Source organism: Spinacia oleracea, chromosome 6 (assembly GCF_020520425.1).
Source record: "Spinacia oleracea cultivar Varoflay chromosome 6, BTI_SOV_V1, whole genome shotgun sequence".
Lineage (NCBI taxonomy): Eukaryota > Viridiplantae > Streptophyta > Magnoliopsida > Caryophyllales > Amaranthaceae > Spinacia > Spinacia oleracea.
In genome coordinates, this window is record NC_079492.1 from 111,074,469 (window position 1) to 111,096,293 (window position 21,825).

Below are 21,825 nucleotides of genomic sequence, written 5' to 3' on the forward strand. Positions count from 1 at the left end.
ATTAATTATTAATTATTAATTATTAATTATTAATTATTAATTATTAATTATTAATTATTAATTATTAATTATTAATTATTAATTATTAATTATTAATTATTAATTATTATATTAATTATTAATTATTAATTATTAATTATTAATTATTAATTATTAATTATTAATTATTAATTATTAATTATTAATTATTAATTATTAATTATTAATTATTAATTATTAATTATTAATTATTAATTATTAATTATTAATTATTAATTATTAATTATTAATTATTAATTATTAATTATTAATTATTAATTATTAATTATTAATTATTAATTATTAATTATTAATTATTAATTATTAATTATAAGTTTCAAGAAGTTCCAATAAGTTTCATTAAGTTCAGATAAGTTCAGATAAGTTCCAATAAGTTTCAATAAGTTCCAATAAGTTCAGATAAGTTCAGATCAGATAAGTTCAGATAAGTTCAGATAAGATCAGATAAGTTCAGATAAGTTCAGGTGAAATAAGTTGAACAGAACGCACCCATAATCTAACTCGATAAATAAAAATAATTATATGTACGTATATAGACTAACTCCGTTAACTAGTCGTGAAAAGTACCAGAAGCTCTAGTAATAAGATGTACATAAGACTCCTACAGTGTCGATGATCAGATCCCTTGTTGATCCAATGTTTGAATGTCTTCCAAATTTCTTCTCTTTTTTCTACTAACCATTCAGGATCTTTATCCCTCGAGTACTTCATATCCCAACTGTTATTGCCTAAAAAGTTGGAAAAAAATGTATCAGTAAATTTTTTTGGTTTTTTTGTAGTTTGTGTAAGTTGAATTTTTTATACTTACGTATAACTAATTCTTTAAATCATACCCTCAGTGGCTGTTATTGTGATAATAGTCTCTGATAGATCCTTCAATATCCTGTACTCATTGCAACTTCTATTAGTTATTGCACCAACTTCAATTCGTATACATATATATGTGATAGAAAGGAATAAGTTTCTTACGCTCCACTAGATAAAGGATCCCTGAGTCCTTGGGTAAAGATAATGTTTCCTTCTTTGAAACCGATTAGAGATTCTACCACATTCTAAACGATTTAAGAAAGTAACAAATGTTTAAATATAATTATAAGTATTGAACTAAGAAGTATAACAAAATAACACATTAAAAGTAATTAGCTAAAGGGAAAACTAAAATCAAAGTTAAGGAAAAAGAATGGCACTTACATGACTCCCAAACAATCTCATGGGTGGATGTGGAACAATCCCAAATCTCCTTTGACATGATTGCTTGAATTGAGTCATATCGAAAGGCCGGGGAGGAAGCATGGTATTTCGTACACATCCGACTGGAAAGATCAACTCCTTACATCTCTGGAAATAACAAAAAAGAACATATTTTATTCATTACATATTTGATATATGCGTTTATTGTATGAAATATGTACAAGTAAAATATAATTCTTCTCTTAATTATATAGCTTAACAGCCAAGCCCAAGCACTTGTTAAATTTGAATGGGGTTCGAACGGAGAGTACACTCCAACAAGTATAGTATCAAAACAGGCTCCTCCATCCATTAGTGTATATAAAACATTAACTAAACCGTCGATTACTTTGGGGGGTGTACTAATTTCTGCACAAACAGTCGTGATGTCCGGGAGTCCAAATTGGGCGAGGAATGAATATAATTGAGCAAGCAATCCCTTTATCTCATCAGAGGATTGCAAAGGCCTGATTTCAGTTCCCATCCAAAAAACAAATTTAATATTTTTAGATCAAAATTTCATTTACATACTTAGCTAATACTTCTTTATTACCTGCATGTGTTAAAATAGTGGCTAAGCTTTGCCAAACCATTTGGTTCCAAGGAAACATCATCAATATCTTTCCACGATTCTTTGATCCTCTCATAGCATGTTGGATCAACATCCTAATTAGTGTAGAATGAAAGTAATGTTATTCAAGCATATATGCAGCAAAAGCAATCTATCCCAATATAATCACAATTAATTTAATAATATAAGTAACAACTAATAAAAACTCAAGTACAATTAAAATTTCCCCGGTTGGAGAAACCCTCCTTGAAAGACAGGACTATTCGAAAGACAATCTAGATCTCTTGTTAATCGGAAAATTGCTAACGGAAATGCCTTATAATGTGGAGGCCTTTAAGCAAACCATATCGAAGGCCTGCCGCCAATGAAGGGGATGGTGATTAGGGTTGTGGGTCCAAATCTTTATGCATTCCAATTCTTTCATTGGAGGGACAAGGAGAAAGTATTATTAGGGAATAGGGAGACCATGTTGTTTAAAAAATATCTTGATTGTGATGAAGGAAATAAAGGGGGATGAACAACATGAGGAGATTGAATTAACCCTCTTGTCGTTTTGGATCCGGGTGAAGAAACTTCCATTCCGTTGCCGCTCGGATGCCCGTGTTAGGGCATTAACTGTGGGAATGGGAGAAATACTGGATGTCGAAGAGGATATTTGGGTCTTGACATGTTCCGGCGAGTCAAGATAATGATGGATGTAACCAAGCCCTTGAGACGTATGAAATCTTCGACTCACAAATAGGGGAGGGAGGTGATCGTAGAATTATAATACGAGCGCTTGCCATTCTTCTATTTTTTGTGTGGAGTGATAGGACATACAGAGCGCGATTGCGTTGTAGTTTCGGAGGAGGATAAGATGAAGGGGTTGAAGTTGGGAATGTTTCATCGATCAAGCATCACTGCGAAAGCTTAGGGGCAAGGAGACAGAGGAGATAGCCTCGCTGCCATCGCGCAAGCAGCTCTATTCGTGAAAAAAGAGATGGAGCCGCCGTCGTCGGACTCAGTTGATGCCCCGTTAACCTGATAGCTTTGCCCAGTGGGGCCTCAATGTGTGAATCGACGTTAAGGGGTGTAGTGGGGGTAGGGAGGGAGATGTGAATATGCAGTGAAGGCTCGATAGAGCCCTAGCTTCGAAGGGATGTCTGGAGTACTTTTGAGAGTGTCACTTGTGGCATATTGATAGAGAGTAGTCGGATCAAACATGTGTGTATACCTCTTTAAATTATTTATATGGCTACCCTTTATAATTGAGTCAGTCTTTTATAAAAAGCCCATAAGGAATACTTTAATTATTATTGAGCAAGTCTTTTTAAAAATAAAAGGCATGGACCGGAGGAAATACTGTATAATTAAGATAAGAACGTACCTTGAAATCACTGCTATCAATTGAGCAATATCCTTCTCTTGGGGTAGTGTTACCATAGTACCATAATGGAGTTGAAGATGCAAGAGCTCCAACAACGATATTTGAATATTTCAATCGCAACCATGCTGCCAATACTGAATTCACAAATAAAGTACCAAGTATAAATTGCAATTTGAACTTAACTATGTAGGAAGTACTAGTACTAGATTATTTTATTAACATTAATGAAGAAAGGAAAACTAACTATATATAAATAATAGTAATAATATATGGAGTGTGCATGTAATTAAATTTGTTACCTCCAGCGTAGCCCATGCCCACGACTATAACAGGTGAATTGTGAGCAGATATATTGGCCTTGAAGCTTCGAATAATGACTGCAAAATCTTCTAAAGCTTGTTCGGTAGTTAGGAATTCCCTAACATGATGATCAACCATTGCCAAGTCGATTGAGCCCAATGGTACTGATCTAACATGGTATTGATGCTACATAAAATCGAAATGATCAATAAAATACCTCATCCTCGTAATGATTTTTTGTTTTGTACGTCTCAAAAAGACCACGAAAACACCATATCCAAGCTTGCCTCTTCTATAATCATTTTGCTAGCTAGTAGATTTCTCCATCGTCAAATACAAAAATGAGTTTTACTTTGAGAATTTTGAATGTTGTCCTCAAAAAGTTTTGATTGATCTCTACCATTTAGAAAACCTATGTTGTGAAACTTCTATCTAGATTCGTATATCAATACGTACAAGAATAACAAAACAAAAAAGGTGGGTAAAGATGATTAAAGGTTGACTGTAATTACCTAGCTAGGAGTAACCCCATAGTAGAGCTGATCATTTGCAGGCTTGGGCCGGACACGGGCCGGGCCATGCTCAAAATTTTTGTCCAACGGGCCTGCTGAGGTAAAGCCCGACCCTGTTTGCGGGCTAAAAACTGGTGCCGCTACCCGTCCTGTAAAAGGGCCGGGCTGTCCACGGGCTAACGGGCTTTTTAAAAATACAAAATTTCTATTTTCTAACCATTTAAATGATACCTGCGTCGTGCAATTTAAAACAATTTCCATGACATTACCTGCATCCTTATTACAACTTTGAAATATGCTTTGAGAAAGTCCAAAACACAAAGTTCAGATATTATATTAATACAAATCAGACAATAAGTTATCAAGACAAATTTACAAAGGAAAGACTCTCATTAGCTCAATTAGTTTAATCAGCTACAACTTACAATCCATTACACAAGAAAGTTTTCCTAAGTTAACAATAAGACATTATCTAGAAACGAGTCACTCAACCACCATATCCTTGCATTAGTAGATTCTCTAACACTTTGTGATGAAAAGGCCTAAGATCAAAGAAAACATAGATAAAATAACTATATTAGTTTAATATAACTGAACTTACCGTAGAAATTGAAGTATAAAGATGAAGATTGTAGAGAATCTCCCAAAAACAAATCCCACAAAGTTTGATATTGAGGTAGAAAATTGAGAGCTAGGAAAGAGAGAGAAGATGAAGAGACTAAGAGAGTGGCGGCTTTTTTCCTTTTTGGCTGGGAAATGAGAGTGGTCTAGGGTTTAGGTGTTTTGGTTTGATGAGGAATAGTTAAACAAAGAAAAAAAAAATTAACTGTAGAGATCCTTGTAATCCAGAATCTCTAATTCTCTACATTTTTTTTTAAAAAAAAATCACTCGTCTTTTTTAACGGGCCTGGCGGGCTGGCCCGGTAAAATTTTTTGTTGCCGTTATCCCATTTCATAGGTAATCCAGTTCCTTGTAATCCCATTTTTTTTTTATTTTTATAAAATGTTGTCCGAGCCCGCTTTTTTAGCGGACCGGGCGGGCCGGGCCTAGCGGGTTGTCCCGTCCATGATCAGCTCTACCCCATAGTCATTTTAGTGATTAATTACTAATTCTGAATATGTTCCTAATTGTATTACCTATGAAACACGGACAAGCGGGTCAAGTGGCTTGTCCCGTATCGGACATGTTTTGAACAGGGATACTCCTTAGACATGGAAAATATGTGTCTGGTAAATGAAATCAAGTGTCCGACTTTTTTAAAAATTTTAGGAAACAAGGACATGGATCGAATACGCGGTGGACACTTTTCGGACTCATTTTGGACATATATTTTAATGATAGTCAATTTTCCACTTGATTATGGAAATTTAGAACACTTTATTTGTTTTAGAATAGCAGAACTCTCACTTGATGAACATAAATTGGAAAATATCCTCTTAGTGGAAGATGTTGATGAAGATAATTTGTAAGGGTATGATTCATGTAATATATTTAGAGTTCTAGACTTAAACCGTGTTCGTATTCGTGTTAGAGTCTTAGAGATTCCCTTCGGGGACATCCGATGAAAATGGGAATAAAATAACTAACATATACTCCGTACCTACGTAGTGTGTTCCTACAAAGAAGGCTTTTTGATCATGATCATTAAAAAAAAGAAGCAATACATCGTGTGTCAAAAGAAAAAAAAAGCAAAAGAACATTATTATCGTTTAAAACACAGTACAGGGTAGCAACAAAAAACAAGGTAATTAGCAAAAATGACCTACTTCTAAAAGATAAACTTCCATGCTAATTAAGTTTAAGAAAATGAAAATATGTACGGTATTACGTAGTAGTAAATTTGTGATTAACTATTCAACTATTATAATTTCTCTTATCCAAAGAATAACCTTCGGAACCTTCAGCCCCAACAACAATGGTCACAACCTCGATTCCAGCCACCACGTTCACACGTTGCTAGGGGATACATTGTACCACACTGCCACTTCACGTACTTAACATTTAAACTACAAACTTAATTAATAAATTACAATTAATTGTTGATTAGTGATTATTTAGATGATTTGTACGTACCTCAATATGGACTAGCATGGCCTTCAATTCAACAGCACCGAGTCTTAAAAGACCGGACTCACCCGGGGGGGCCGTCGGGCCACTCACACCTCCCACTAATACTATGATAGGAGCCCCCGCCTCAGCTCCTCCCCACAGTGAGTCATTGACTAGCAATAACTGTTGAAATGTTGTAACGTGCGATACACCTCGACGGTCGAAATGATCAAGTTTTTGAGTGAAGTAGTATTCTTTCAACATTCCTTGGCAATAGAACACAAAATAAAAAAAGTACTGATATTAGGTCAAAGAATTTGTATAAACACGTGACAATATATTTTCTAAATTGGAAGTCGTTGATCGAATTGAGCTTACCCATGATTGATGAAAGTAAGCAAAATAGTGGTAATATGAGGAGATGAATGTTTCGGAATTGGGCAGCCATTTCAGCAACAAAGAATGAAGAGGAACAAGGGTTTGTTGGTTATGTGATCGAAGAGGAAGTTTGAGGAGAGAAAAAGAAGGGTTTGTCGGTGATGAGAAGAACAATGTTGAGGAAAGAGAATGATTGTTCGTTGGTAATGAGAAGAGGAAGCCGGAAGTTGTAGAACTAGCTGGAGCGTGGCGGTGGGCCGGCGGCAGATCGGAGGCTATGGCAGGAAGGTGACGATCTAGAAGAGCTGGAGGAAGGTGCAGAGCGAGCTAGAGCTCTCGTCGTTGATCAACTAGCAACTGGATAAGAGTGTTTAGAGCACAGACCTCATTATTGAAGATATTATTGAGTTGGAGTTATTATGTGTGTTATGTGTGCCTCGAATCTTCCTTGAAGGATGTTAAGGTGTTATAGTGGAAGGTCTGACTTCAAATGGACATATCTCATGATCTACTCAATATATGGAGTTGATTCAAGTTGGAAGTGAAATCTTGGCTCAATAGCTTTCTAACGCCTGGTCATAAGCTCATTTTGGATGAGAAATGAGGGAGTTATGACCATTTTACGAGAAGCTGTCATGCAGTAGGGGAAATTCGGCCGAACCTGCTGGAGGTCCGGCCGAACCTGCTGGAAGTTCGGCCGAACTCTTAGAATGTTCGGCTGAACCTGAAGAGACCAGGAGCTATGATTTTGTAGGTACGCCCGGACTTTTTGGTAAGTTCGGCCGAACCTGACCTTGGTTCGGCCGAACCCTTTAAAGGTTCGACCGAACTCTGCGGGTAATCTGTTTTCTTCTCCGCAAGGTGCAATCGACGTGGCCTTTTCTTGTCCCTTAGATATATTGGTTTGATGTCTAACACTATAAATACCAAATGTAATGAGATTTTCAGAATCAAGAGAGAGAAACACAAGTGAGGTTGAAACCCTAGATCTAAGCAAACATAGAATTCTCTCTTCTTCACCTTTGAGAATTCCTCTTTGTAATCCTTTCTCCATTGAAGAGTAATACAAGCTCCAAACCCTCCCCCATGGTGGATGTAGCTCATTGAAGAGTGAACCACCTTAAATATTTGTGTGTGTTTTAATTTCTTTAATTATTTCTTCTCATTATTCAAACATCAAATTTTCACACAAATCAACATTCAAGCCTAAAAGGTCCTTCATTTATAACAATTGGTATCAAGAGCTAAGGTTGTGTTTGGGTTGTTTGTTTGATTTCTTGGGGAGTATTGAATACTCATGTCGACAATGAAGTTGGATATTGAGAAGTTTGATAGGTCAATTAACTTTGGCCTTTGGCAATTGAAAATGAAAGCTATTTTGATACAAAATGGTGTGCACAAGGCTCTTGAAGGGAAGGATAAGAAACCCACTACCATGTCGGAAAAGAAGTGGGAGGAGATTGATTTGAAGGCTTTGTCGGCTATACAACTTTGCCTCTTGAATGAAGTATTGAGGGAAGTTGCCAAGGAGGAAACCGCCGATGATCTATGGTCGAAGTTGGAGGCTCTTTATATGGCTAAAAGTGTCACAAATCGTCTACTACTCAAGAGTAGGCTCTATGATCTTCGGCTTGAGGAAGGTAATTCTCTTAAGTCTCATTTAGATGAGTTTTTTTCGATTGTTATGGACCTTCAAAATATTGATGTTGTTTTAGATGATGAGGATCTTGCAATTTACTTGTTATGTTCATTACCACCATCCTATAAACATTTTCGTGAAACTATCTTGTATGGTAGAGCTACATGACTTGAGTATTGATGATGTTAGAGATGCTTTGACCCAAAGGGACTTAATTGATAATCAATTAATTTCTAAATCATCAAATAACTCCAATGATGGCTTGTTTGTGAGGAGTAGAAATCATGAGAAGACTTCTACTAGTAGTGGTGGTAATGGGGGAAAGAATAGGGGTCGGTCTAAGTCAAAAAAACCGAATCCTAACCGTAACAAGTCTTGCAATTATTGTCACATTAAAGGCCACATTAAGTCGGAATGTTGGAAGTGGCAAAAGAAACAATCGGGAGGTGATGGTAAGTCCGGAAAGGGCAAAGAACCTCATGCTACCGCCGAGGCTAGCTATGTTGATACTGATAGTGATAGTGGTGCATTGGTTGCCACTCATGGAAGAATCAAGGGTAAGGATGAATGGATTTTGGATTCGGGTTGCTCGTTTCATATGACCCCAAACAAGGATCTCTTTAGCTCTTATGAGGAGTATAATGGAGGTAATGTCACCATGCGAAACAATGCAACGTGCAAGGTGATTGGAATTGGGACGGTAGCCATCAAAATGTTTGATGGTATTGTGAGAACCTTAACCAAAGTTCGTCATGTTCCGGGGCTAAAGAAGAATTTGATCTCTCTTGGCACTCTTGACACTAACGGTTGTAAGTGCATAGCGGAAGGTGGAGTAATGAAGGTTGTGAAAGGTGCTCTTTTGTTGATGAAGAGTGCCAAAGTGGGTAGCTTGTACTCATTGCAAGGATCCACCATGGTAGGCTCGGCAAATGTTTCCACGGGTATTATGAGTGATAGTGAAACCAAGTTATGGCATTTGAGACTTGGCCATATGGGGGAGCATGGTATGTCGGAGCTTAGCAAGCAAGGTTGTTTTGGAAGCTTGAAGCTTGAAAGCCTTGGCTTTTGTGAGCATTGTGTGTTTGGTAAACACAAGAGGGTTAGCTTCAAACCCGCCGTACACAACACCAAAGGGATACTTGAATACATCCATTCGGATTTGTGGGGTCCCTCTAGAGTTCCTTCGATTGGTGGTTGTAATTATTTGCTCACTATAATTGATGACTTCTCTAGGAAGGTTTGGGTGTTCTTTATAAAGCATAAAGATGATGTCTTTGATGTGTTCCATGATTGGAAGACCATGATTGAAAAGAAGACCGAGAAAAAGATCAAAACCTTGAGGACTGATAATGGTCTAGAGTTTGTAGAGTAGAAGTTCTTGAAGTATTGTCTCAAGCATGGCATTGTGCGGCATCGAACTTGTGCGGGTAGACCTCAACAAAATGGGCTTGCAGAGCGAATGAATAGAACTCTCTTAGAGAGGGATAGATGTATGCTTTAATTTCACAAGCAAATTTGGGGAAATCGTTTTGGGCGGAAGCCGTTCAACGGCTTGTTACTTGGTGAATCGCTCTCCTCACTCGGCTCTTGACTTCAAGTCACCTCTTGAGGTATGGTACGGAAAACCCGTTGATTATTCTAGTTTGAGAGTATTTGGTTGTCCGGCTTATATTCATGTTAGTGATGGTAAACTTGAACCTAGAGCTAAAAAATGTATTTTCGTTGGCTATGGTTTAGGAGTTAAAGGTTTAGAGTATGGTGTAACCAATCTAGAAGAGTCATAACTTCTAGAGATATTGTTTTTGATGAAAATTGTATGATCACTCCGAGAAAGGAGCTTTCTATTTGCAATGATGTAGGTTCACACCATGATACCGAGGAGGAGGTGGAGCTAGATGAGAATTCACATGAAGATGGTCCCTCATCAAGGAGACCTCGTGAAGCGACACTACAAGCTCAAAAGAAATCTATTGCCGAAGAAAGAGCAAAGAGACCAATCAAGCCTCCAAGTAGATACATTGAGGAGTGTGATTATGTACAATATGCTCTCTCCGTTGCAAGTCAAGTGGAGACCGATAATGATGATCCTTGTTCATTCAAGGAAGCAATGTCTCTAGATGATGTCGGCAAGTGGTTGATGGCCATGGAGCAAGAAATGGAGTCCTTGCACAAGAACAATACTTGGAGCTTATGTATTGCACCGAAAGGAAAAATAATTGTTGGGTGCAAGTGGGTGTACAAGAAGAAGGAAGGTACACCAGAATTGGGCGGTCCCGTCTACAAGGCAAGAGTTGTTGCAAGAGGTTTCACACAAATTGAAGGCGTTGACTTTCATGAAGTATTTTCTCCGGTTGTGAAACACTCATCCATAAGGGTGTTGCTTGCCTTGGTAGCTATGGAAGACTTGGAGTTACACCAACTTGATGTGAAGACCGCATTCCTCCATGGGGATTTGGAGGAGGAGATCTACATGAAGAAACCGGAAGGTTTTGAGGAGAAAGGGAAGGAAAATCGTGTGTGTCATATTTTAAAGTCCTTGTATGGCTTGAAGCAATCTCCAAGGCAATGGTATATACGATTTGATTCGTTCATGTTGGCACATGATTTCACAAGGAGCTCTTATGATAGTTGTGTTTATTACAAAGAACTTGTGAGTGGTTCCTTCATCTACTTGCTCTTATATGTAGATGATATGTTGGTGGCTTGCAAGAATATGATTGAGATTGATAACTTGAAAAAGTTGTTGGCAAGTGAGTTTGATATGAAAGATCTTGGTGAAGCCAAGAAGATTCTTGGTATGGAGATTATTCGTGATAGGAATGCGGGTGTTTTTTATCTTAGTCAAAAGAGATACATTGAGAAGGTGCTTGAGCTCTTTTCCATGGTGCATGCAAAACCCGTTTCCACTCCATTGAGTTCTCACTTTAAGCTCTCAAAGGAGCTTAGTACTCAATCCAAGGAAGAAGAAAAGTCCATGACTCACATTCCATACACTAGTGCGGTTGGAAGTGTGATGTATGCCATGGTGTGTTTAAGACCGGATATAGCTCATGCGGTGAGTATGGTTAGTCGGTATATGTCAAGACCGGGAAAGGTCCATTGGGAAGCCGTGAAGTGGTTGTTGAGGTACTTGAAGGGTACCTCAAACGTTTGCCTTGAGTTTGGTAGAAATGCAAACGGGGTTGAGGGCTTTTGTGATTCGGATTATGGAGGTGATTTGGATGACCGCAAATCTACTTCCGGCTATATATTTACTTTGGGTGGTACGGCCGTGAATCAACGCTACAAGATGTTGTATCTCTTTCAACTACGGAGGCCGAGTTTATGGCCATTACCGAAGCATTCAAAGAAGCAAAGTGGCTCAAGGGTCTAGTGGGAGAGTTTAGTCCATGTTCAAGCTTGGTGTCCGTGTTTTGTGATAGTCAAAGTGCCATACATTTGGCTAAGAATCAAAACACATTCTATAAGAGAACCAAGCACATTGACATCAAGTACAACTTCGTTTGAGATGTGATAGCTAAGAAAGAATTGCTCTTGAAGAAGATTGGTAACGAGAAGAATCCCGCTGACATGTTGACAAAGCCTTTGCCGACAACTAAGTTCACTTTGTGTGTGGACTTTGTTGGTCTTTCTCCATGGTCGATGTAAGCACATAAGGGCTTGTTGGGAGTGTGTTTGGAGTATAGTTTGGTATTACATTATGAGGAAGTGTGGAGGATTCAAGTCAAGGTGGAGAATTGTTATGTGTGCCTCGAATCTTCCTTGAAGGATGTTAAGGTGTTATAGTGGAAGGTCTGACTTCAAATGGACATTTCTCATGATCTACTCATTAGATTGAGTTGATTCAAGTTGGAGGTGAAATCTTGGATCAATAGCTTTCCAACGCTTAGTCATAAGCTCATTTTGGATGAGAAATGAGGGAGTTATGACCATTTTACGAGAAGCTGTCATGCAGCAGGGGAAGTTCGGCCGAACCTGCTGGAGGTCCGGCCGAACCTGCTGGAGGTCCGGCCGAACTGTTAGGTTATGATACATATGATATTACATAAATCATGCGGAAACAACCATTAACCCAGGAATACATATTATTTACACATAATCATATAGCATAATTTAGATGCATACTCTTTGTTGCGTGCCCTCCCTAGCTGCGCCCGAACCGAACAAGAACAAGTCTTTAGGACTCCAAGTGTCGTCCCTCCGTAGATAGTCCACAGCACGTCCGGATCCGCCTTAAGATTGACCAACTAGAATCGCCCTTAAGGTACTAGAATTTTCGGCACTTTTGAGCAAGATGTGTGGCTGAATTTTTCTCTCAAAAACTCACTTTGAATACTTTAAAAACTCGTTATAAATTGTGAACCCAGGCCACATATTTATAGGGGTATGGAAAGGGAATTGGAATCCTATGCAGATACAAATTAATTAAACCTAGAATTCTACAAGAACTCTAATTTAATTAATTTATCAAATAGAATTAGGAATTTAATCATTAACCGAACTCTGCACGTTTTAGGAAACGTGCACGAACACAAACACTTACACACGCACACACGGCAGCCACGATGGGCCGCCCATGCGTGCGCACGAGCAGCAGCCCACGCAGCGAGGCCTGCGCGAGCTGCAAGCCCACGCAGCTCCCGCGCGCGCTGTGCGCGCTGCCACGGCCTGCTGGGCCTGGCCTTGCGCTGGGCCTGGCGTGGCTGTTTGTGCGGCGCGCTTGGCTTGCTGGGCGATGGCCTGGCTTCGTGCTGGGCCTCGTCCGGCAGGCCTCGTCCGATGCTTATTCGTACGATACGCTTCCGATTAAATTTCCGATTCCGGAATTCATTTCCGATACGAACAATATTTAACATTTCCGATTCCGGAATTAATTTCCGTTTCGAAAAAATATTTAATATTTCCGTTTCCGGAATTATTTTCCGATTCCGGTAATATTTCCGATTCTGACAATATTTCCGTTTCCGGCAATATTTCCGATTCTGGTAATATTTCCATTTCCGATAATATTTTCCGATACGTACCATGTTTCCGTTTCCGGCAACATCTACGACTTGGATAATATTTATATTTCCGATACGATCCATATTTCCGTTTCCGGTAATATCATCGTTTCCGGAGTATTCATTTCTTGCCTTTGACGATCTCAGCTCCCACTGGAACCAAGATCCGTCGATTCCGAATATCTATAGATGGAGTATTTAATGCCATTAAATACTTGATCCGTTTACGTACTATTTGTGTGACCCTACGGGTTCAGTCAAGAGTAAGCTGTGGATTAATATCATTAATTCCACTTGAACTGAAGCGGCCTCTAGCTAGGCATTCAGCTCACTTGATCTCACTGAATTATAAACTTGTTAATTAATACTGAACCGCATTTATTAGACTTATCATAGAATGCATACTTGGACCAAGGGCATTATTTCCTTCAGTCTCCCACTTGTCCTTAGGGACAAGTGTGCATTTCCTAATTCCTTTGTCGCTCGATGCTTGCTCTTGAACATAAGGTAAGAGTTGTCATCCTTATTATGTCCAGAGGTGTTCCTCGGTTTCAGAGTTCAACTGATCAAATAAACAGATAATCATAGCCTATGATTCATCCGAGCACGGCCATGCATTTCACAGTTTCTAGCTCTCCGAGTGGCCTTGTACAACTTTTAAGCATCTCATCCCGATTTATGGGAGGACAATCCCAATCTTGCGATCTTGAGATTAGACTTCGTTTGATAGGTGATTACCTGAGCGTTGCCTTTATAGCCTCCTTTTACGGTGCGACGGTTGGTCAACGTCAAAGCAACCAGTTCTCAAACAAGTAATCTCAAATCACTCAGGTATTGAGGATTTAGTGTCTAATAATTTTAATGAAATTTACTTATGACAGATTTTCATCTCTTACAGTAAAGTTTCATAGGTCTTGTCCGATACTAGTCTTCCCAAAGTAAGTATCTATGCAAATGATTATGACATTGCCATGTCCACATAGTTCAAGAAACAGAACTACTAGTCATCTTGCATTCTAGTCGTCTAACGTTTTCTATGCGTCCAATTTTATAGAAAACTCCGACTAGGGACCATTTTCAACTTTTGACATTCAAGTTCACTTGATAGACATTTCTTAGTCACAGGACTGGTCCTGACAGTCTATCTTGAATATATTGTCAAATTGAAGGGACTCATCATTTAATACTAAACCAAGATTAAATGGAATATGAAAACACATTTCATATATGATAAATGTTCAACCCCAATGTTTTACAACCATGGGCCTCTAACCCATCTTTAAAACATTTCATGGAATTCAAAGCTATGTTTGATTTCCAGTGCTACAACGTGAGTGTTGCTTCTCACTTGTTGCATAGGTTTAGTTATCATGCTTTGCCAATCTTAATATCCTTTTCATCGAATGTTCTTCGAGATATGATGATAAGATCTTTTGAGTTTGTTTATTATGTGATCTAGTCTTTCTTACTTCGATAGTGGTTCTACGCATTTTGCAATGAAGAATCATCAAGTTAGCAGACATGTGATCCACCCAAGTTCAATAAAGAACTCATTAATATAAACAACTCTGTTTTATTGCTTCTTAGGCAATAAGTACTTTTACTTCAACTGTTTAGGTTGCTAGTGATGCTTTGTTTGGATTTGCTTATCCAAGCAGTTCACAGATATGTGGAAGACTTTCCAGCTATATCTTAGAACATATTTAATTTCCCACGCAACAACTCATGGTCTTCAATCCATGTTGCCATTTCAAAACACGATGCTCTTTAGCTCGTCCTTGTCAATGGTTAACTCCAAAGGGTCCTGCTTGATCCTTTGCCAGTGTTTATGCGTGTAGCATCAATATTTAGCATATCTTTATTTCCTTGAATCAAGAAGTAATCCTATGTACCTTTTCAGGTACCATAAGTTTTTCTTGATCTCAATCTAATTGGTCTTCACTTAGATCAATAGAGATTGGTATATGTTCGTCATGCCTAAAGTCATACGATACGTTTTTGGCGATCCTCATATTATATCATACATGATAAATTCTTTTGCAGAATATTTCCCAATTGAATTCTATTCATGTAACTTTAGCTTATCTAGTTTCAGTAGATACTAAATTCAGCTAAATTCTTTGACATATAATATAGGTTAAGAATCTTATTTAGATCCTTTGATGTTTAACTTAGTAAATGCTTATACATAGTTCAAACATCCTTTACTTAGATTTATTCACATGGGTCGAATATCTCCAATGGAGACTTTCGTGTTTGATTTAGTAAATGCCATTACTTAATCCAAAACAATATCATAAGATCTTTGTAAATAGATCTTAATACCCAGTATGTACTAAGTTTCGCCATGGTCCATCATTGATGAATAATTTCAAATCTAAGTCATTAGAATTTGAATGTTATTTCACAATAGAGAGATATGTGTGTAATACACATAGGACCAATTAAGTTTTACGTACTCCCACTAAACTTCTTATATATCTATAAGAATCATGTACGTTTTATGAAACTAAAATACTTATTAGTTTCACTAAAATACAGTTCCAATTCCCAATTGCTTGCTTAAATCTGTACTTAGATTTCATAAGCTAGCATTCCTTTTCAAGCATTTATTTGGATCCACAAATCCTATGACATACCCTGTACATAGTTTATTCCAACATTTGATTGAGGAATAAGTTTTGTCATCCAATTGCTATATGTACCAATATGCAATCATTGCTTGAATATAGACTTGAGCATTACGATTATGCACGAGGTTTCAACACAATCCACATCGTGAATTTGCTTGTAACTTTTAGCAACTAATCTAGCTTTGTGTGTGAACACAACTCATGCTTCATGGTTTTTATCCTTAAAACAAACTTGCAACCAATAGGTGTGAAACTATTCTTGCAAATCAACAAAATTTCAATTTTGTCATCAAAACATTGAGTATGTTTTATGGCCTCTAACCATTTAAAACATTTGAGTCTATATATGGCCTCTAACCATTTTAGGGAATCTGGGTTTCGTCATAGCTTTCTTACAAGTCACAAACTCATTAATCTACATGATAATAGTTTGACTGCAAGTTGTAGGTTTCTTCACTATCTAATGGAAGAATCGCATAGCTTCAATGACCTGAACTCCATGTTTCTTCACTATCCAATAGAAGAATATCATAGTTCCAGTGACTTGAACTCTATGCCTACTTTGGGTATAGAACATCAAACAAATAGAATATCAATAGCCACTTGAAAGTCCTTTGAATATTCTGTTCTCCTTGAAGCACTTGTAAAGTCTTCTAAGAGATGTCTATTCTTTAAAGCCACTTCTAAAGTCCTTAAAGAATAAGTTCGGATTTTCTGAAGCACTTCGAAAAAGCCTCCGGAATGTCCGTTTATGTTTGTTGTTCGCCTCGAAAACTTTCGAGGTCTATTTTCTCCCACTTGTCATTTTGGAAACGAATCTCCAAAAGGACATTATTTCGAGCAAACAAACATTATGTTCTCAAAAATTTGTGGTAGAAACAATACCCTTGTGTCTCATTTGAATAAATCACAATGAAACATATATCTAGACTTGGGCCTTAGTTTGTTGAATAACAAACACTAAGCTCCCACTGAGTTTAGCAACTCTTTAGATATATATAATTGAAAAGATATCCTGAAATTACTTTTCAATATCTTTGACGAATTTGGTTTAGTTTGGTGGTAGTTGAGCATTTTGTTTTAGAAATTATAGGAAAAGTTTTTATGATTCATCATTAATCGAATCAAGTACCAATTGACTTCGATTATTCCAACTAAGATATGCCATATCTTATGGAGCTAGATTGTGAAATTACAACACACAATCATTGATGATCATATTTGGTCTCAAGTAATCATCAACATGATCTAACCTAGATCCTTATGATTTCTTGCCAAGTGGATTTATACTTCTGAATCTTTGAACTAGCCAAACAGATTCAAACTTATATCACTTTGAGTAAATAAACCTATATTCACTCAAATCTGTGTGAAATAATAAAGTCATAAAATCTTTCTTTAGCTTTGATCTCTATTGTCTAGGCGTTCTAACAATAGTTCATATCTTTTGTTACTTTCAACAAGTAAGACTAGTTGTCTTAAAATGATCTAGAAATCAATTAACTTTCAAAAGTCCATCAAAATAGAGCTTTTGAATGTTAACTTGTTGATATGGTCTAAGCAACAATGCCAAAGATTAGTGGAACTCAAATCAAGGGGTTGATTTGAACCTAGTAAAGTTCTTTAAAGAGTTGTTTGTTTTAATCAAGCATATTGACTCAACCTGTAATTGACCATTTCATTCAAATAAACAAACATTGTTTTTGTTTTTCTTGAATGTGAGTCTTTCTGTGTTTGAAGCAGAAATTTAGGTATGCTGATTATGGAACAAAATAGCCATTAAGTTCCAGCCTTTGAAAGGACTTAAAACAAACTTAGATGACCCTACAATTAATGTAGCATTGCCATGCTTCATTTCCCACTTGTAGGTCATTAGTGTATCCTAGCTTCCATTATTTGAGTTATTACCGAAGTAAGAACCTCAAGCGGTATATGATACCAAGGAAGTTTGATTCCTAGGTCACTTCTCTTTAAACATAAACTTATAGGTAGAAACGGAATTATAAATTCCTTTCATTTGTTCCTTTGTTTTCCTATTTCTTGTACCCTTTCTTATAGTCTCAAGAATTGAATTCTTTAGTGTTGACTTTTATACTTTGTTAGACATGTCCAATGTCACCAACAAGGTTCTTTACCATTTTAATTTACGTTGAATATTTTGTTTCAACTAGATGATCTTACCAGAAGCTTCTAAAGTTCTCTAAGTATCGATCTATTCGAATGTCTAGGGACTAGACTCATTCGAGAATTAAATGGACAAAGATATTAGGTTGTTAACCATTGGTAAAGCTGAGCGTTTAAACTCAATGCTTTATGATCTCAAAACTACATTGTATCTTGATTTCACAAGCACCAATTGGTTTGCCATTCGATTTTGATATTCGAAAACAACCATAAAAGTCGCTAAAAGAAACGTACATTTCAAATTGCTCATTTTCTCTTATTTCCGTGAATCGTTCTTGGATTCACTACCAATCGAGGAAATTTACTGTTACCTTTCTAAAAGGATTTATTGCAGTGCAAGATATTTAATTATAAACAATAATTAAAACATACATTGAAGCATGCAAAGTCTAAACATTTATCATGAATAATAACTTGAAATTAAAGCAACCATGCAATTCAAACAAGTTATTAGCATTTTATTCGATTTTATTGTTCCGGCAGGTGTGAATAAAATGATTCCAAGATCCTAAAATCATTGAAGAACTAAGCACAGTTTGTCGACTTAATCCTAGAACATCTTAGGTAAGCAAAAGCCTTTTGCTAATAGTCTAGAAACTATTCTTGGTTGATAGGTACGTCTAAGAACTTATTAGGTAAACCTATCTATTTTGCCACGACATAAAAGGACTCCTTACTTATATCGTTGAGTTTCACCAAAACTAACATGTACTCACAATTATTTGTGTACCTTGCCCCTTTAGGACCAATAAGTAACACCTCGCTGAGCGAAAACTATTACTAGATTGATGTAAAGGATATCCAAGCAAGTGTATATTTTGGCATGGCACCTTTTAACTCAATTTTTTAAGTTTGGAACTTAAGGCTCTTACTATGTTGGTTAGATTTTAAGTGAACTAAAATCCTTAATCATGCAACATAATCAAGCTTTTGATCTCATGCATTTTAAGACATATTTAAAAGCAATAAATAACTTAAAACATGCATAAGATATTTGTGATCTAGTATGGCCCGACTTCATCTTGAAGCTTTAACTTCAAAGTCCGTCTTGAAAATCTCCGTGGGAGGCACCATTTTCTTCAAATAGGATAAGCTATAACTAATTACAACTATTTGATGGTACGCAGACCATATTTGAATTGAAAAATAACTTTGGTACTTCAGACCAATTATATTCAAATTAATGGTACGCAGACCATATTTTCTATCCTATTTGGGCCATACTAGTCACTTCATAACCTGCAAAACAGTACATATACAATATATACCATTCACCCATTCATTATCATGAATGGCCCACATAGCTGGTTAGTAAAACACATTATGCATCACGTAAACATTTGCAGCAATTAATCAAGGGCACCAATAATCTACCAATTATTCAGTCCTTATGAATTCTAATCAAGTTGTTTTAACCTTAAGGATTTGTAGACCTAATCAAGAGTTTATGACTAAAATACGCTCCCACTTAAACCAATAAATTCATATGCTTTACTAATTTTAAACATAAAAATGTATTTCTAGTCTAACCGGAAACATACAAATTTAATTAAAATTTAAAGCTCATATAAATTTATAATTGAATCCAAAAAGTTTAATTTAATTTCAGTCGTATTTAAATTAATTCATGATTTTAATTTTAGTAAAATAATTAGAATAAATAACATTTATTATAATTACAATATTCAAAATTAAAATCCAAGAAAATAATTTAAATTATTAATTTTAAAATTAATTAAAATTACGTGAACTGAAATTTTCAAATTAAACATTCAAAACGATCTAATCGTAACGCAAACACCCTACGCATTGCACGCCCATGGGCCGCACGCACACAGCCATCGCTGGCCATGTGCGCGCAGCCCATGCGCTCGTCGCATAGCTGCTGCATCTCCATCGCAAGCCATCGCACGCTGTGGTGCTTGCTGCGCGCGCGCCAGCGCTCGTCGCACGCGAGCCATCGCTCGCAGTGCGCGCGAGCCATCGCTCGCTGTGCGCGCGACATCGCTCGCTGGGCGCGCGACATCGCTCGATGTGCGTGCGAGCCATCGCTCGCTGGGCGCGCGACATCGCTAGCTGGGCGCGCGACATCGCTCGCTGTGCGCGCGAGCCATCGCTCGCTGTGCGCGCGAGCAACGCTGGGCGCAGCGCTCGTGGCACGCGAGCTTGCGCTCGCTGCGCGCGAGGCTGCGCGCTCTTGCGCGAGGCAGTGCGCGTTGTGGCGCAGCTCGCTTGCTGCCCACACACGACTGCCTTGGCTCGCCCTTCGCCCATGGCCATTCGTCCATTGCTTGTGGCCCACGACACAAGGCAGGGCTGCTGCCTTGTGCTCGTGCACTACGCCCTTGCTCATTGCATTCGTGCCGCACGGGCGACGAGCTCCCTTGCTCGTCGTCGCATTCCCGCATTATACAACACCCCTTAAGGGTAACACGAAGCGTCCATTGCTTTGTGCGTGCAAGTTATACGAGAAGCTGTCATGCAGCAGGGGAAGTTCGGCCGAACCTGCTGGAGGTCCGGCCGAACCTGCTGGAGGTCCGGCCGAACCTGCTGGAGGTCCGGCCGAACTGTTAGGTTATGATACATATGATATTACATAAATCATGCGGAAACAACCATTAACCCAGGAATACATATTATTTACACATAATCATATAGCATAATTTAGATGCATACTCTTTGTTGCGTGCCCTCCCTAGCTGCGCCCGAACCGAACAAGAACAAGTATTTAGGACTCCAAGTGTCGTCCCTCCGTAGATAGTCCACAGCACGTCCGGATCCGCCTTAAGATTGACCAACTAGAATCGCCCTTAAGGTACTAGAATTTTCGGCACTTTTGAGCAAGATGTGTGGCTGAATTTTTCTCTCAAAAACTCACTTTGAATACTTTTAAAACTCGTTATAAATTGTGAACCCAGGCCACATATTTATAGGGGTATGGAAAGGGAATTGGAATCCTATTCAGATACAAATGAATTAAACCTAGAATTCTACAAGAACTCTAATTTAATTAATTTATCAAATAGAATTAGGAATTTAATCATTAACCGAACTCTGCACGTTTTAGGAAACGTGCACGAACACAAACACTTACACACGCACACACGGCAGCCACGATGGGCCGCCCATGCGTGCGCACGAGCAGCAGCCCACGCAGCGAGGCCTGCGCGAGCTGCAAGCCCACGCAGCTCCCGCGCGCGCTGTGCGCGCTGCCACGGCCTGCTGGGCCTGGCCTTGCGCTGGGCCTGGCGTGGCTGTTTGTGCGGCGCGCTTGGCTTGCTGGGCGATGGCCTGGCTTCGTGCTGGGCCTCGTCCGGCAGGCCTCGTCCGATGCTTATTCGTACGATACGCTTCCGATTAAATTTCCGATTCCGGAATTCATTTCCGATACGAACAATATTTAACATTTCCGATTCCGCAATTAATTTCCGTTTCGAACAAATATTTAATATTTCCGTTTCCGGAATTATTTTCCGATTCCGGTAATATTTCCGATTCTGACAATATTTCCGTTTCCGGCAATATTTCCGATTCTGGTAATATTTCCATTTCCGATAATATTTTCCGATACGTACCATGTTTCCGTTTCCGGCAACATCTACGACTTGGATAATATTTATATTTCCGATACAATCCATATTTCCGTTTCCGGTAATATCATCGTTTCCGGAGTATTCATTTCTTGCCTTTGACGATCTCAGCTCCCACTGGAACCAAGATCCGTCGATTCCGAATATCTATAGATGGAGTATTTAATGCCATTAAATACTTGATCCGTTTACGTACTATTTGTGTGACCCTACGGGTTCAGTCAAGAGTAAGCTGTGGATTAATATCATTAATTCCACTTGAACTGAAGCGGCCTCTAGCTAGGCATTCAGCTCACTTGATCTCACTGAATTATTAACTTGTTAATTAAT

The 21,825-nt window shown here is 38.1% G+C and overlaps 1 protein-coding gene across 1 annotated transcript; it reads right to left on the reverse strand.

The window, feature by feature from the left end:
- Nucleotides 1-419: 419 nt before the first annotated feature.
- On the reverse strand, nucleotides 420-4,787 carry LOC110784704 (uncharacterized). Its single transcript, XM_056831516.1, has 9 exons — nucleotides 3,724-4,787; nucleotides 3,506-3,624; nucleotides 3,207-3,340; nucleotides 1,823-1,935; nucleotides 1,490-1,736; nucleotides 1,231-1,377; nucleotides 1,009-1,091; nucleotides 873-922; nucleotides 420-767 (listed from the first exon to the last, which is right to left on the reverse strand). The coding sequence occupies exons 1-9, from the start codon at nucleotides 3,726-3,728 to the stop codon at nucleotides 586-588; spliced, it is 1,080 nt and encodes a 359-aa protein (XP_056687494.1). The 5' UTR covers nucleotides 3,729-4,787; the 3' UTR covers nucleotides 420-585.
- Between the last annotated feature and the right edge of the window lie 17,038 nt (nucleotides 4,788-21,825).

Bases quoted from the DNA above. Each gene is read 5' to 3' on its own strand.
- LOC110784704 (XM_056831516.1), bottom strand. The intron at 1,092-1,230 runs GTAAGTGCCATT...TAAATCGTTTAG, and splicing joins TGAGATTGTTTGGGAGTCAT to AATGTGGTAGAATCTCTAAT. The intron at 923-1,008 runs GTAAGAAACTTA...CAATGAGTACAG, and splicing joins GATCCTTTATCTAGTGGAGC to GATATTGAAGGATCTATCAG.